This window comes from Saccopteryx leptura, chromosome 4 (genome assembly GCF_036850995.1).
Source record: "Saccopteryx leptura isolate mSacLep1 chromosome 4, mSacLep1_pri_phased_curated, whole genome shotgun sequence".
In the NCBI taxonomy this organism is placed as follows: domain Eukaryota; kingdom Metazoa; phylum Chordata; class Mammalia; order Chiroptera; family Emballonuridae; genus Saccopteryx; species Saccopteryx leptura.
In genome coordinates, this window is record NC_089506.1 from 36,207,014 (window position 1) to 36,220,853 (window position 13,840).

The 13,840-nt window shown below is 47.3% G+C and overlaps 1 protein-coding gene across 3 annotated transcripts in view; it reads left to right on the plus strand.

Annotated features, from left to right (window-relative positions):
• Positions 1-11,554, plus strand: part of GRTP1 (growth hormone regulated TBC protein 1) — a 32,215-nt gene extending 20,661 nt beyond the window's left edge. For 2 of the 3 annotated variants that reach the window (XM_066383567.1, XM_066383569.1), the window contains 3 exons: positions 8,212-8,384; positions 8,468-8,653; positions 10,556-10,956. In XM_066383567.1, the coding sequence (XP_066239664.1) occupies positions 8,212-8,384; positions 8,468-8,653; positions 10,556-10,645 (449 nt within the window). In that variant the 3' untranslated portion in view covers positions 10,646-10,956. Of the gene's footprint in view, positions 1-8,211; positions 8,385-8,467; positions 8,654-10,555; positions 10,957-11,523 lie in introns of those variants that run through there. The other variant, XM_066383568.1, reaches the window with a different exon arrangement.
• The last annotated feature ends 2,286 nt before the right edge of the window (positions 11,555-13,840 follow it).

Consider the following 13,840-nt stretch of genomic DNA (forward strand, 5'->3'; position numbering starts at 1 on the left):
CAACATGTCAGGACAACAACTTGTCCCAGGGACCAGCACATCGTAGAAGGCAAGGGAAAGGTGCTGATTTATATTATATTAAAATGAACATGGATTACAATCAGATAGCCTCTAAAGGGAGTTTGCATAAAACAACCTCCATTCTGGCCCAGGTCCAGCTTGTGGGATAAAGAGCGATCGTGTCATGGAAAAGTCTCTCCTCCATAGTTAATAGACAAAATTTAACTGAGTAAATCTGAAGAGCTAATTGGCTTTATTAAATGATTCATAATTAAGCAGAAACTCATCTAATAAGTAGAGAGATACTACAACAGATCATACAAGACGGAGGCTTTTATAGAAAGGAGGGAAGGACAAATTCTTCAGCAAGAGAAAAATGAAAGTTTATTTAAGGAAAGTAAGAGTTCAGGTGGCGATGGCTTCTCATTGGCTGGGCTTGTTGCTGGGCAAGAGGAAAATCTTCCTTCTTCCTGCTGGAGTATTAAAGTAGTCAAGTGTTGTGGTCTGTAATTGACTTTCTTCCTCTTGAGGTCTGCTGTTGAGGTATGCCCTGTTTGAGGTAATTGACCTCAAGTAGAAGGGTGTGGTAGCTCCCTTTCTAGGCCTTCCCAACTCCAATTTTAGTTGAGGTCTTTAATTTTCATAATAGATTATTAGCAGGTAATAAATGCTGACTTAGCAAAACATAAAAAAAGCAAGATTCCAGATTGCTCCAAAAGTGTCATTATCGTTATTTTTACTTATTTTTAAGTTCATGAAATGTCATTTTCTATCATTGTCAGGTTCAGTCAGAGTAAACTGCAGTGCCATCAGGTCTTGAGTCAAAAACAAAAGAAAATATCAAAATAAAAATGTTCGGACTGTGAGAGAAAAAAGGGACTATTCTTGTCATTGAAGTGCTCTCCAAATGGCAAAGAAGCAGCTGTACCTTATGTTCTCAGAATTCTGGTTGCACAAACTAGGTCATTTTAGTGCCACAGTTATACTGCTTTTAGTTCTTTCTTTTTCAATTATAGAAAAATGCAGATATACTCTCATTTCTAAAATTCAAAAATATAGTAGTGATTATAAGATAAAAAGTGACAGTCTTCCTTCACTAATACTCCCCTCCCATTTCTCTCCTACTCAGAGGTAATTATTATCATGTTATTGTCAATATAGTGTGTGTGTGTGTGTGTGTGTATACATATATATGTGTATATATATATCTCCAAAGTTCTTTCTATATATTTACAGTATATATAATAAAAGAGTGAAATTTCACAAATGAAAAAGTGAAAATTAAAAACAAACAAAGAATCAATAAAAAAGATGAACTGAGACGCCCTGGCTGGTTGGCTCAGCAGTAGAGCATCTGTCCGGTGTGTGGAAGTCCTGGGTTTGATTCCTGGCCAGGGCACACAGGGGAAGCGCCCATCTGCTTCTCCACCCCTCCCCCTCTCCTTCCTATCTGTCTCTCTCTTCCCCTCCCGCAGCCAAGGCTCCATTAGAGCAAAGTTGGCCCGGGCGCTGAGGATGGCTCCATGGCCTCCACCTCAGGCACTAGAATGGCTCCGGCTGCAACCTAGTGATGCCCCAGAGGGGCAAGCATTGCCCCCTGGTGGGCAGGCCAGGTGGATCCTGATCGGGCGCATGAGGGAATCTGTCTGACTGCCTCCCTGCTTCTAACTTCGGAAAAATACACACACACACACACACACACACACACACACACACACACACACACACACACACAAGATGAACTGAGACAAAAGCTGTTTCTTCAGAAAAACTGATAAAATAGATAAACCTCTGGCAAGACAGAAAAGAAAATAATGGAGCCTGACCAGGCAGGGGTGCAGTGAATAGAGTGTTGACCTGGGATGCTGAGGACCCAGGTTTGAAACCCTAAGGTCACTAGCTTGAGCATGGGCTCATCCGGCTTGAGTGCAGGCTCACCAGCTTGAGTGCCTGGTGGCCGGCTTGAGCATGGGATCATAGATATGACCCCAAGGCCACTGACTTGGGCAAGAAGTCGCTGGCTTGAGCAAGGGATCACTGGCTTGGCTGTAGCCCCCTGGTCAAGGCACATATGAGAAAGCAATCAATGAACAACTAAGGTGCCACAAATATGAGTTGATGCTTCTCATCTCTCTCCCTTTCTGTTCCTCCTTCTCTCTCTCTCTCTCTTGCTAAAAAAAATAATGATGATGGATGAGGTATTTAGAAGTGAAAAACATGCTATAATTTGAAAATCTGCAGATTTTTTTTAAGAATCATAAGACTACAAATAAAATGAAGAGAAATAGATAATTTTGAGAAAAATACAGTTTAACAAAGTTGATTCGAGAAAACAGAGCATCTGAATGGGCATATGCACAGACATACAAAAATCTCTTCATAGATGTACAAAATCTCATTAAACTTTGAAGAAACAGATAATTTCTGTATATTTTATAAATCTTGCAGAAAACAGAAAACGACAAATTACTCATGAACTCATGTTATGCAACTAGTGTAACCTTGCTGTTATGCAGGTGAAATCTCACTGATGAGCACAGTTATACAAATCCTAATGTAAATAATAATAATAAATTAGCAGGCTGAATCCAGAGAGGGTTATGGAGTATTACTATTTCTTTTTATCTAAGAAGAGTTTATCCCAGGAATGCAAGGATGGCTTAATTATATGGAAGACTCAAGAGCAAAGCCAAGCCATGAAGCCTTGAAAGAAGAATAATGGAGGTTTATTATAATGCTGTAATAATTGTGTGATACTAGCTTACTGATGTATGAACAGAAAAGAGTCCAGAAATCAATTGGTCTTCTAATCTATTAATCTATTAGAATCTATGTGAGATATATTAATTAATGGGGGGGAAAAAGACTCTTTGAAATATCATTCAGTGACAATTGACTATCTATATGGAAGAAGACAAAATTAGATCCTATTTCTATTCCAGATGGATTCAGACCTTTGTGAAAAAGCAAATAGGCCCTTTACAAAACAGGAAATCCGAATGGTCAACCAAGTTAAGAAGAGATGCCCAAGTGAGCAAGGAAATGCAGATTTAAACATCACTGCAGTAGGATGTCAAAGCCAGCATAGCCACCTGATGGCCACCACTTCTAGGCAAGTGACACCCCCAATTTCAGAGCAGTTGAAATGGGATAAAAGTCAGTGTTAGAACTGAAGACAGCATTGTGTTGTAGACACATTGTGTTAGTTATAGACTTCGCACAAAGGAGGACTTGGAGGCAGAGTCTCAGACCGAGTCACTGAACGCACGGTCTCGTGCACACCTCTCCAGCCTCAGTCTCACTGACAAGCCCCACTAGGGCCCCGCCACCTCTAACAGTATTACTATGTTGTACAAAAGTTAATAGTCACTCAGATAAGGTTTATTTAAAGGATTTTACTTTTACACTTAAATGCCTTTTATAGTCCCAAGTCAACAAAAGGCTAACAGACAATGTCCATAGATGCTAAACTTGGCCCCTGTACAGACACACCCAGCATTCAGTCTGATGCAGACTTTATAGGGCATCAGGTGGCCTATTTGGGAACAAATGGTGGCTTTCCATATCAGTCACCACTCAAACCAGAGTATCTAGTGAAAGGGTGCAAGAGGAAAAGCAGCAGCTCTACTTTGCGGATAGAAGGGGATTCCAGAGCCTTGCAGAGACCTCGGGCAAGTACCAGGCTCTGAGTCCCCATGTGACTTAAAGAAATGGGGGGAGGGCGCTGGGGTAATTACCTCAAGTAATGAGTCAGTGCCGTAATGAACTAATAATATACTGACATCCTGAAAAGCTGGTCAAACCTGTTTTCCTCTGAAACAGTGGGAAACAAGTTTTTAACTGCTCACCACAGAAATAACCCAGTTCAAGCTAGGTGTGGCCAAGATGAAGACTGATTGTGCAGACTGAGGCTCACGGCCCCTGAGGTGGGACAGGGTGAGGACTGGACTCCGTGCATCTCCGCTGCACCCGAGTACGTGTTTCGTGTGTTCTCTTGATGGACGTGCCTGTAGGGCCCCCTGTAGTAGCCCACAGCCTGTGCCCTACTCCAGTGGGACGTGTGTTTGCTTGCTCACAGGCAGACAGTCCGTCCCTGGGCTGAAGAGCGCCCGCTCTACCACTTAGTCCTCATGCAGCGGTCATCACAGGCTCGTTTGAGAGCTGTGCACCCCACCCCCACAGCGGTGCCCCCGCCTGAGACAGCGCCCCCACCCTGCCCTGCCCTCGCAGCACTATGCCGCCTACAGATGTTCTGACACCGCCATTAGGTTGTCTGCCAAGGTGAATGTCCCCAGGAGAAGCATAACTAGGAGCCCCAGAGCGGTGAGGCCAGTCCAGGGGCTCCCTGGGATTTCTCTGCTCCTGTGCACCGCACACTCCTGGGCCTGACATGTGCTCTGCTCAGTCTGCAGGGGATGCTGCAGGTGGGGCCTACAAAAAATTGTGGTTTGTGTCCCTGTAAGGTATTTTTCCCCTCCGAGGAAGAAGGAAGGGTGTAGCCACGAAGTGTGGATCAACAAAAGCTTTGTTGAGTACAGCGCATCCTACCCGAAGAGGCTCCCTGGCCCCGAGGACAGAGGCCAGGGAAGTCGCATAGGATGACCCGCGTGGGGGATATTTAAAGAGTCTCTAGGGTGGTCGAGCTAATATGACGTGGTGAAATCTCACTGGCTGGCAGACGGTCGCTCTTTTCCAAGGGACTCCTGGGAAGTTTCTTTTGGCGCGCACGAGTGTGGGCGGCTCCAGCCAAAGTTCCTGGGTCTGGGTTCCTCACGTGACCTTCCCCCATTGTGGACCACCTTACAGTCCCCTTCCACATTCAAGGGCAGAATGCGCTGAGGAGAGCACACGGGTACAGATGGTTTCAGTGCTCTTCCCCTGGTGACCGGTTCAGGCCTGTGGCAGCCTGGGGTGTGACTTTGACATCTATTTTTGGAAGCTGCCATAAGCCTCTCTGTAACTAAGAACAAGGTCGTGCCTGCTCGCAGCTTAAATGCCCTTCTTGGCAAATCCTCTTAGCACGCCTGTGCTGAAACCTGGCTCCTCTGAGATGTCACTCGTGTGATTGGATTGGCACTCAAGACCCTCTTGAAAGGAGAACAGAGAATCTTTGCCTCTTTCTCCCCAGGTGTGCCAGAATGTTGCTGAATTAAGAAGGAAAAAGAGAGCAAATGGCTCAAAGTTTTAAGAGATAGATGCAAAATAGATGAAAGGGAAGAGTTCTTTTAAATCTCTGGTATTTTATAATTGCATTGGCTTCTGTTAAATTATTTTCAGCGTACATTAGTATTACATAGAGTTAATTGGAGCTTACTCTTTGAAAATTAGCAATGTGACTGTAATACTGTGTCAATGCTTATAATGATAATTTTAACCAGAATATGTAACTGACAAGAACATCTTGTCCCTTGGCCATAGTGGGTGACCTAACTACAGTGGGCAGCAGGACGAGATACAGTGTTTGACAGTGTGCAGATTTGTGCACATTTTCTTATCATATTACGTAAATTACTTACTAAATATTTATAGCAGAAAGTAAGCATTAAGGTTCATTTCAATATATCACATTAACAAGCTAGGAAGATTTTTGGCAAGGCAATCATCCATTCAAAAAATGGGGGCCCTGGCCGGTTAGCTCAATGGTAGAGCGTCGGCCTGGCGTGGGGGAGTCCTAGGTTCAATTCCTGGCCAGGGCACACAGGAGAAGCGCCCATCTGCTTCTCCACCCCTCCCCCTCTCCTTTCTCCCTGTCTCTCTCTTCCCCTCCCACAGCCAAGGCTCCATTGGAGCAAAGTTTGCCCGGGTGCTGAGGATGGCTCCATGACCTCTGCCTCAGGCGCTAGAATGGCTCTGATTGCGGCAGAGCGACGCCCCAGATGGGCAGAGCATCCCCTCCTGATGGGTGTGCCGGGTGGATCCCGGTCGGGCGCATGCGGGAGTCTGTCTGACTGCCTCCCCGTTTCCAACTTCAGAAAAATACAAAAAAATTAAAAAAAAAAGGACTCACTGTGGGAAGCGTTGGTCTGTCTGCTGAGCGTGTGTTCACAGAGTTGTGGAGACCACGGGCTGCTAGCTGGTGCCCAGGCCCTCAGCTCGGAGGACAGTAACTATGAGGTCACCTTAGTGGGTTGTGCTTTCCATGTTCCAACAGTCTGGGGCTCAAGTCCACTAAACCAGTGTAAAAGGCATTTCTCTGAATTAAGTCATCAGCCAACTTTGGGAATGAACAAGAAAAATTTTAGACTTAACATTGCCTCTGCATTTCTGTGTTTGGGGTGGTGGAGACATTTGGCTCTTTCTAGAATTTCTGGTAAATAGAATGAAGTGTCCTCCAGCATCCAGTTGGAGAAAGCATGCAGGAGTCCTTGAGACTTCAGCAAAGTGAGCCTTCGCCCTGCAGTAGACAGGTAGATGTTTCCCTGCGCACGTGAGCACACACGTGGGTTGACAGCATCTGAGTGCCCATCAGCCAGGAGCTGGGGAAGTGGGCTATGGCCTATTCTGGCAAAGGCACCTCACCAAAGAGGGCAAGCCATGTACAGGAGGCTGTGGAAAGGGGTTGGAGAAGTTTGCAAAGGGACATATGAGAGGGTCCTATTTGCAAGATATGTCAACATGTTCACATGGTATTACAAATATGGTGGAGGCCCATCAAACTGCTTAGTGGTGATTGATTCCCTAGGGAACGACTCTGACTTTTCACCTGATACTGCATGTATCATCTTCATGACATAAAATGAAGAGAGCAAAGACACATGACCAGTAAAGAAGGGAGAGCATGTCCTGTGCTCATAGGACCCCAGGATGCTCAGAGAAGTTGGCACAATGCTGGAGAAGTCACCATGGCCGAGGTTTGGAACCCCAAGTCCACCCCATCAAGAGCACACGTTCTACCAACCAGCTGTGGGATTAAAAATCTGTGCTTTAGGCCAAATTTTTTTAAAAATTGTGTTCTTTATGACATTGATTTGTGTGCCCACACCATCTGTTCGGGGAGGTGATGGGTGCAGGGGGATGATGTAGAGGGACCACCCCTTCCTTACGCTGTGTCTGTGGACGGTGGCCTCTTGGACCTTGTGGGCACCGGGGCCGGGGTCGCTGTGCCTGCTCCCTTGTCCTCCATCGCCAGGCCCCAGGCCACCTCCACCCTGCAGAGTCTCTCGCTCCCAGGAAGGACTTGCTGCCAGGCAGTGCTGTCCCTGCAGCTCAGGGGACCCTGTGCCCGCTCCTCCTGCCCCGGAAGCCTTAGCCCAGGGTGGGCACAGCCACTGAGACAGGGTGGCGTGTCCGTGGCTGCTAGGCTCTCTCCCTCAGTCTGGATGACAGGCAGCTGCCACCTGCAGATTTAAAAAGTTTTTTTTAATTATGATAAATACACATAATATTTACAGTCCGTATCATTTTCAAGTGCACAGTTCAGGGGCATCAAGCGCATTCCCATTGCTGTGTCACCATCACCACTGTCCATCTGCAGAATTTTCTCATCTTCCCAAACTGAAGCTCCGTCCCCATGAAGTAACAGCCCCCATACCTCCCCTGCAGCCCCTGGCGCCCACCGTTCTATTTCGTGTCTCTGATCCTGACAGCTCTGGGCACCGCCCACACAGGGAATCGCTCAGTATTTGACCCTGTGTGGCTGGCTCACTTCACTGAGCGTGATGTCCTCAAGGCTCACCTGTGCTGCAGCCCTTGACAGCCTCCCTCCTGTTGAAGGCGGAATGATACTCCATGGTGTGTGTGTATCACACTTGTTTCTCCATCCACAGCCTCCCTCCCGTTGAAGGCTGAACGATACTCCATGGTGTGTGTGTATCACATTTGTTTCTCCATCCACAGGCAGACACCCGGTTCTGTGCGCCTTTGGCTATTGTGAATCAAACTGCTGTGAACACGGGTGTGCAGATGTCCCTTCCTTCTGTCCGCAGATTTTAACTGATGCCTGGCAGGGCCTCACTCTGCAGAGCCCCCAGGACCCCGGGGGGCCTTGCTTTGGGAGTCACTCCCAGGAGTCCGTTCATCCACACAGTGTGGCATTTCACTCCCGGTCCTCCCTCTAACCCGGCCCTCCTCTCTTCGAGGAAGGATCCTCCCGGAATGGCCCTGTTTCCTTTCCCCAGCTGAGAGGGGAACAAAGGATGAGGCTGTCAGGGGCTGAGGTTTGTGGAACAAATGACGCATGTTTTGGGGTTTTTCTCCTTGTCCCCGTGGCAGACTACTACAGCCCCGAGATGCTGGGCCTAAAGACAGACCAGGAGGTCCTGGGGGAGCTGGTGAGGACCAAGCTGCCGGCGGTGGCGGCCCTGATGGACGCGCATGGCGTTCTGTGGACTCTACTCGTGTCACGCTGGTTTATCTGCTTGTTTGTGGACATCCTGCCCGTGGAGGTGAGTGTGTCGTGCACCTCGTTAGGACTAGGGCTGGCTCAGGTCACCATGCAGTGATGTGCCATTTTTCTGTTTCTCTGCAGACGGTACTTCGAATCTGGGACTGTTTGTTCAATGAAGGCTCGAAGATTATCTTCCGGGTGGCCCTGACCCTGATTAAGCAACATCAGGCTTTCATTTTGGAAGCCACCAATGTTGCAGATGTTTGTGAAAAGTTCAAGGAGATCACCAAAGGGAGTTTTGTTACTGAATGTCACACCTTTATGCAGGTGAGTGTCTGGGTGTACTTAGCCTGTCCTTTGCTCTGCTTCACTATTTGCCCGGCCTGTGAAGTGGGTGTCTTGGCTTTGCACATCTGTCTATCCGGCAAAGAGGATTTACCTCTTCTGGACATTTCACATAAGTAGAATCAAACAATGTGTGCCTGTTTGTGTTGGCTTCTTTCACTCAGCACAATACGTTCAAGTTTGTTTCGCGCTAACTTGTATTATTTATGTCAGTATTGAGCAGAGTTCCTTGCATACGGTACATGCTAAGTCAGGGGTCCCCAAACATTTTACACAGGGGGCCAGTTCACTGTCCCTCAGACCGTTGGAGGGCCAGACTATAAAAAAAAACTATGAACAAATCCCTATGCACACTGCACATATCTTATTTTAAAGTAAAAAAACAAAACGGGAACAAATACAATATTTAAAATAAAGAACAAGTAAATTTAAATCAACAAACTGACCAGTATTTCAATGGGAACTATGCTCCTCTCACTGACCACCAATGAAAGAGGTGCCCCTTCTGGAAGTGCGGTAGGGGCCGGATAAATAGCCTCAGGGGGCCGCATGCGGCCCGCCGTAGTTTGAGGACCCCTGTGCTAAGTGCTAGTATTTATAAAGTGCCAAGAGGCAGCAAGGTGACTGGTCTGCCTGCCTGTGAGCCGGTTGCAGGTGGGCAAACTGTTCAAGGTGTGACTTTGCCTGTGTTATGTATGGCCCAGAGGTTCTCCGGGCCCTGTGAGCTTGGTGGCCTCCAGGGGAGCAGAGAGGAACATGGAGATACCAGGTAGGTTTTGTGTCTACCTACATTAAAATAAAAATGCTGTGAATCATTGCACAGGATAGAGGTAGTCATTCAAGGGAGGCTGGCAGGGAAACATCCCTAGTACAGTGAGTCTCATTTTCTCAGTGATCTCTACAAAATTGTATATGTATTTCTGTATGAAATACATCAGCACAGAAATTGCAGTTCATACGTCAGACTTCTCTAAAATCCTATTCATGAACCTTTCGAATTTCCTGGAGCAACATTAATGGGAAGAAGACAGTTGAACTCGAACAGCCTGGCACATCTTAGCAGAACTGATTCACTTCCCACTTTTCAGGAACGTGGACAGTTCTCATGTAAACACTCTACCCTGACCTTAGGTCCTATTATGAAACTATGGACAACTTTCTGAAATGCATTGCTTTTTAAGAAAATAAGAAAAAATAAACAAACAAAAATCTCTTTTAATGCTAGCCTTTATACTTGGCCTAATTTATAACTGTGCATTTCTTAGCAGTAACTGCACAAATGATTATTAAATTGTGCATGAAACATGTGACGGCAGATCTGCCAACCTCCAATGTTTGTTGTCCTGTCAGTCACAACACCTAGCCTCTGGGGTCCCATGGCTGCGGCCACCTGCCTGCTGGCTCTGCTCTCCCGCCCTCCCCAGACACCCTCTTTTCTCCTCATTGTGAAATATTTTCTCTCTTACTAGAAATGAGTCTGAGCCTCTTCCTGCTTCCACTTCTCAAATTTGGTTTCTTATACTTGAGTCTGCTCATGAATGGCCTGATTGGCTTCACAGGATACAACAGTGACAAGGTCTAAACAGAATAAAACACAGGCACCGGATGCAAAAGCAAACAGGTTTACATCAAACTTAAAAAACTGCTGTGCAGCTAAGGAAATGGACAGTGACCAGAGAAACTATTTGCAAACCCTGTATCCGATGAGGGTTAATATCTAGGATTTATGAAGAACTACTCAGGACTCAGAGCTGTCTTCCCTCACGTGCAAGAGGCCTGTGGTCTTCCACCTGTCCATGTGCCACATCCTGTCCTTGAATAAGGGCAGCTAAAGTGAACACTTATTTTTGGTTTGTTTTTAAACCAATTCCGTTTATCTTCCAGAAAATATTCTCAGAGCCTGGGAGCTTGTCCATGACCACCATCACCAGGCTTCGAGAGAGTTGCCGGGCCAAGCTGCTGGCGCAGGGGTGACTCAGACAGTCAGTCTCCCCTCTGCACTGACCACGAGGCTTCATTCCCAGAGTTGACCAATTTTTACTGCTTTCCTTTTTAGTATTGTAAATATTTAATGTCTCTACACTTCAGTTGTGAATATTTTTTAAAAAGCGATTTAAAATCATGTCATTCTTTAACTGATGAGCTATGAAGTCAAAGTTTCTAGATATATTTTTACCTGAGACAATAATATATAAAATGTGAAGGAATGTGCATTTGTATTTAATAAAGTATGTCAACATGTGTTCGTGATTAGCTAGCCAGCTGATTAAAAATTAAAACCAAAACAGTGAACTGTCATTAGTGTAACTAATGCCAATTAGATACTATTCTATTCCTTTCCATGGCAGAGCCTGCAGGTGAAGTTTGTACATGTTCCAAATGACTTATCTTTAGAAAGGTAATTTTAAAAAATGATTTTAGCCTGACCAGGCGGTAGTGCAGTGGATAGAGTGTTGGACTGGGATGCGGAGGACCCAGATTCGAGACCCCGAGGTCGCCAGCTTGAGCGCTGGTTCATCTGGCTTGAGCAAAAAAAAAAAGCTCACCAGCTTGAACCCAAGATTGCTGGCTCCAGCAAGGGGTTACTCGGTCTGCTGAAGGCATGCGGTCAAGGCACATATGAGAAAGCAGTCAATGAACAACTAAGGTGTCGCAATGAAAAACTGATAATTGATGCTTCTCATCTCTCTCCGTTCCTGTCTGTCTGTCCCTGTCTATTCCTCTCTCTGACTCTCTCTCTGTCTCTGTAAAAAAAAAAAAAAAAAAAAAGATAGATTTAAAAATTGCCGTGTTATATAATGAGTCTGATTGGACCCATCAGTGCTTGATGTAGGCACCTCTTTCTGGGAGTCCGGACAGTCTCCCCTCTGCACTGACCACGAGGTTTCATTCTCAGAGTTGACCAATTTTTTAGTCACTCTGGTCACTGTCCCTGGAGGGAGAAAACACTCAGTGAGGCCCCTTCCTCTCTGGGCTTGAGGACACAAACCTCTCATCTAAACCCCTGACCCCATCTCCCACCCTGAGCCCTTCTAGTGATGCTGCCTCTCTCTGAGAAACGCCACTGCCTGGGCCAGCTGTGCCCTGGATGAGACATGCAGGGGCAGGTATGAACAAAAGGACATGCCTGACCAGCCGGTGGCGCAGTGGATAGAGCATCAGACTGGGATGCCGAGGAGCCAGGTTCGAGACCTCGAGGTCGCCAGCTTGAGCGCGGGCTCATCTGGTTTGAGCAAGTCTCACCAGCTTGAGTCCAAGGTCACTGGCTTGAGCAGGGGGTTATTCGGTCTGCTGAAGGCCCGCGGTCAAGGCACATATGAGAAAGCAATCAATGAACAACTAAGGTGTCGCAACGAAAAACTGATGATTGATGCTTCTCATCTCTCTCCGTTCCTGTCTGTCCCTATCTATCCCTCTCTCTGACTCTTGCTCTGTCTCTGTCAAAACAAAACAAAGAAACAAAGGGACAGGTTGGAGCAGGGCAGGGGGCAGGCAGGGGCAAGGGGAGACAGGTGGAAACAGGCGGGGGCTCTCATGGGAGGGCAGATAAGACATGACACCCAGTGGCAGCTGGTCTGCTTCCCCAGCCCCCCCCCCCCCCCCCGGGGCCTCACACTTGCCTGTGCTGCTCAGCAGTGTGACTCGAAAATGCCTCTTGATTTCTCCAAAAAAATGTCATTTACAAACATCTCCCTCCTCATCCCACCCCTATTCTGTGATCACCTGTCAATGGTGACTCACTCCCCAAAGGGAAGCACCGTTAAGGGACCTGGGCCATGGCAGCCTCACCTGATAGCAGCATCCCCAACTGCAGCCATCACAGCATTCTCATGGCCAACTGTGGCCATCACACAAATGCTTCCTTTCCCCCAAGGCCACTGATGAAGCTGGGCTAGGACCAAAATAGCACGCTGTGTCCCAATCCAATTCAGACATTGTCATTGGGTGGAAACAATGGCTAGGATGAGTCGCCAGAACTTGGGAAGTCCCCCAAGGAACAGCTGAGCATACAGGTTACCAGCATGGGGTTGGCACAGCTGCCCAGTGGCCTCAGTGCCTAGTCCTGACACTTTTAACACCAGCTGTGTGGTCCTGAGCCTTTCACTCCCAGGAACTGCAAGACACCCACTCTGGACAAGATGACTTAGGGCTGTATCTGATGAACCAGCCAGTGGGGCTTTCCCTGGAAGAAACCCAGTGAAAGGTTCCTCCTCTCAAAATGTAAGCAGGCCCTGGCTGGTTGGCTTAGCAGTAGAGTGTCGTCCCGGCATGTCAAAGTCCTGGTTCAATACCTGGTCAGAGCACACAGGAGAAGCGACCATCTGCTTCTCCACCCTTCCTGTCCTCTCTTTCCCTCCTGCAGCCATGGCTTGAAGAAGCAAGTTGGTCCAGAGCACTAAGGATGACTCCATGGCCTCACTTCAGGTGCTAAAAATAACACAGTTGCTTAACAATGGAGCAGTGTCCCCAGATGGGCAGAACATTAGCCCCAGATGGAGGTTGCAGAGTGGATCCCGGTTGGGGTGCATGTGGGAGTCTGCCTGTCTCCATGCCTCTCACTTGGTTAAAAAAAAAAAGTAAACAGCTGCACCTCTAGGGCAAGGCCCTGTCATCTGCCCAGGCAGTGAAGCTTCAGGCAGCCACAGGGCTGTCTAGGTCTTTGAAAACATTTGCCTCTCCACTTCTACACTATTTTTAATGCTCTCTAAATCTTGAAATACCTGCAAAGACCTCATTCCCAGCTAACTGCTGGTTCCTCTGTTTGGGATCGGGCAATGAAATGTCTGCACAGTCCAAACTGGGGAAACTAAAACCCAAGAACCTTATGATACACTAACACTTGTGGTCATGCTGCTGCCAGAGGGCCCTGAACACCACCCCCAGGCAGCTCCGACTACCGGTAACTGCAGTCCTGGGTCAGGCTGGTATTCACCACATGGCCACTCTGCCACGCTTGGTTTCAAAAGGCCCACTACAGGGTAAAGAACCACACAGGACTACCTCAGCTCTACAAAAGTGAATCTCCTCCCACTCACGTGGACAGCAGATTCTGGGGTGTAGGAGTGTGGGCGGTGGTCAGGCCCATGGTCACCCAGCAGGCAGGCTGCCCTCAACCTTAGCCACCAAGGCCCGTAGATCCTCAAAGGGTACAGGTCTTTGCTTGACAAG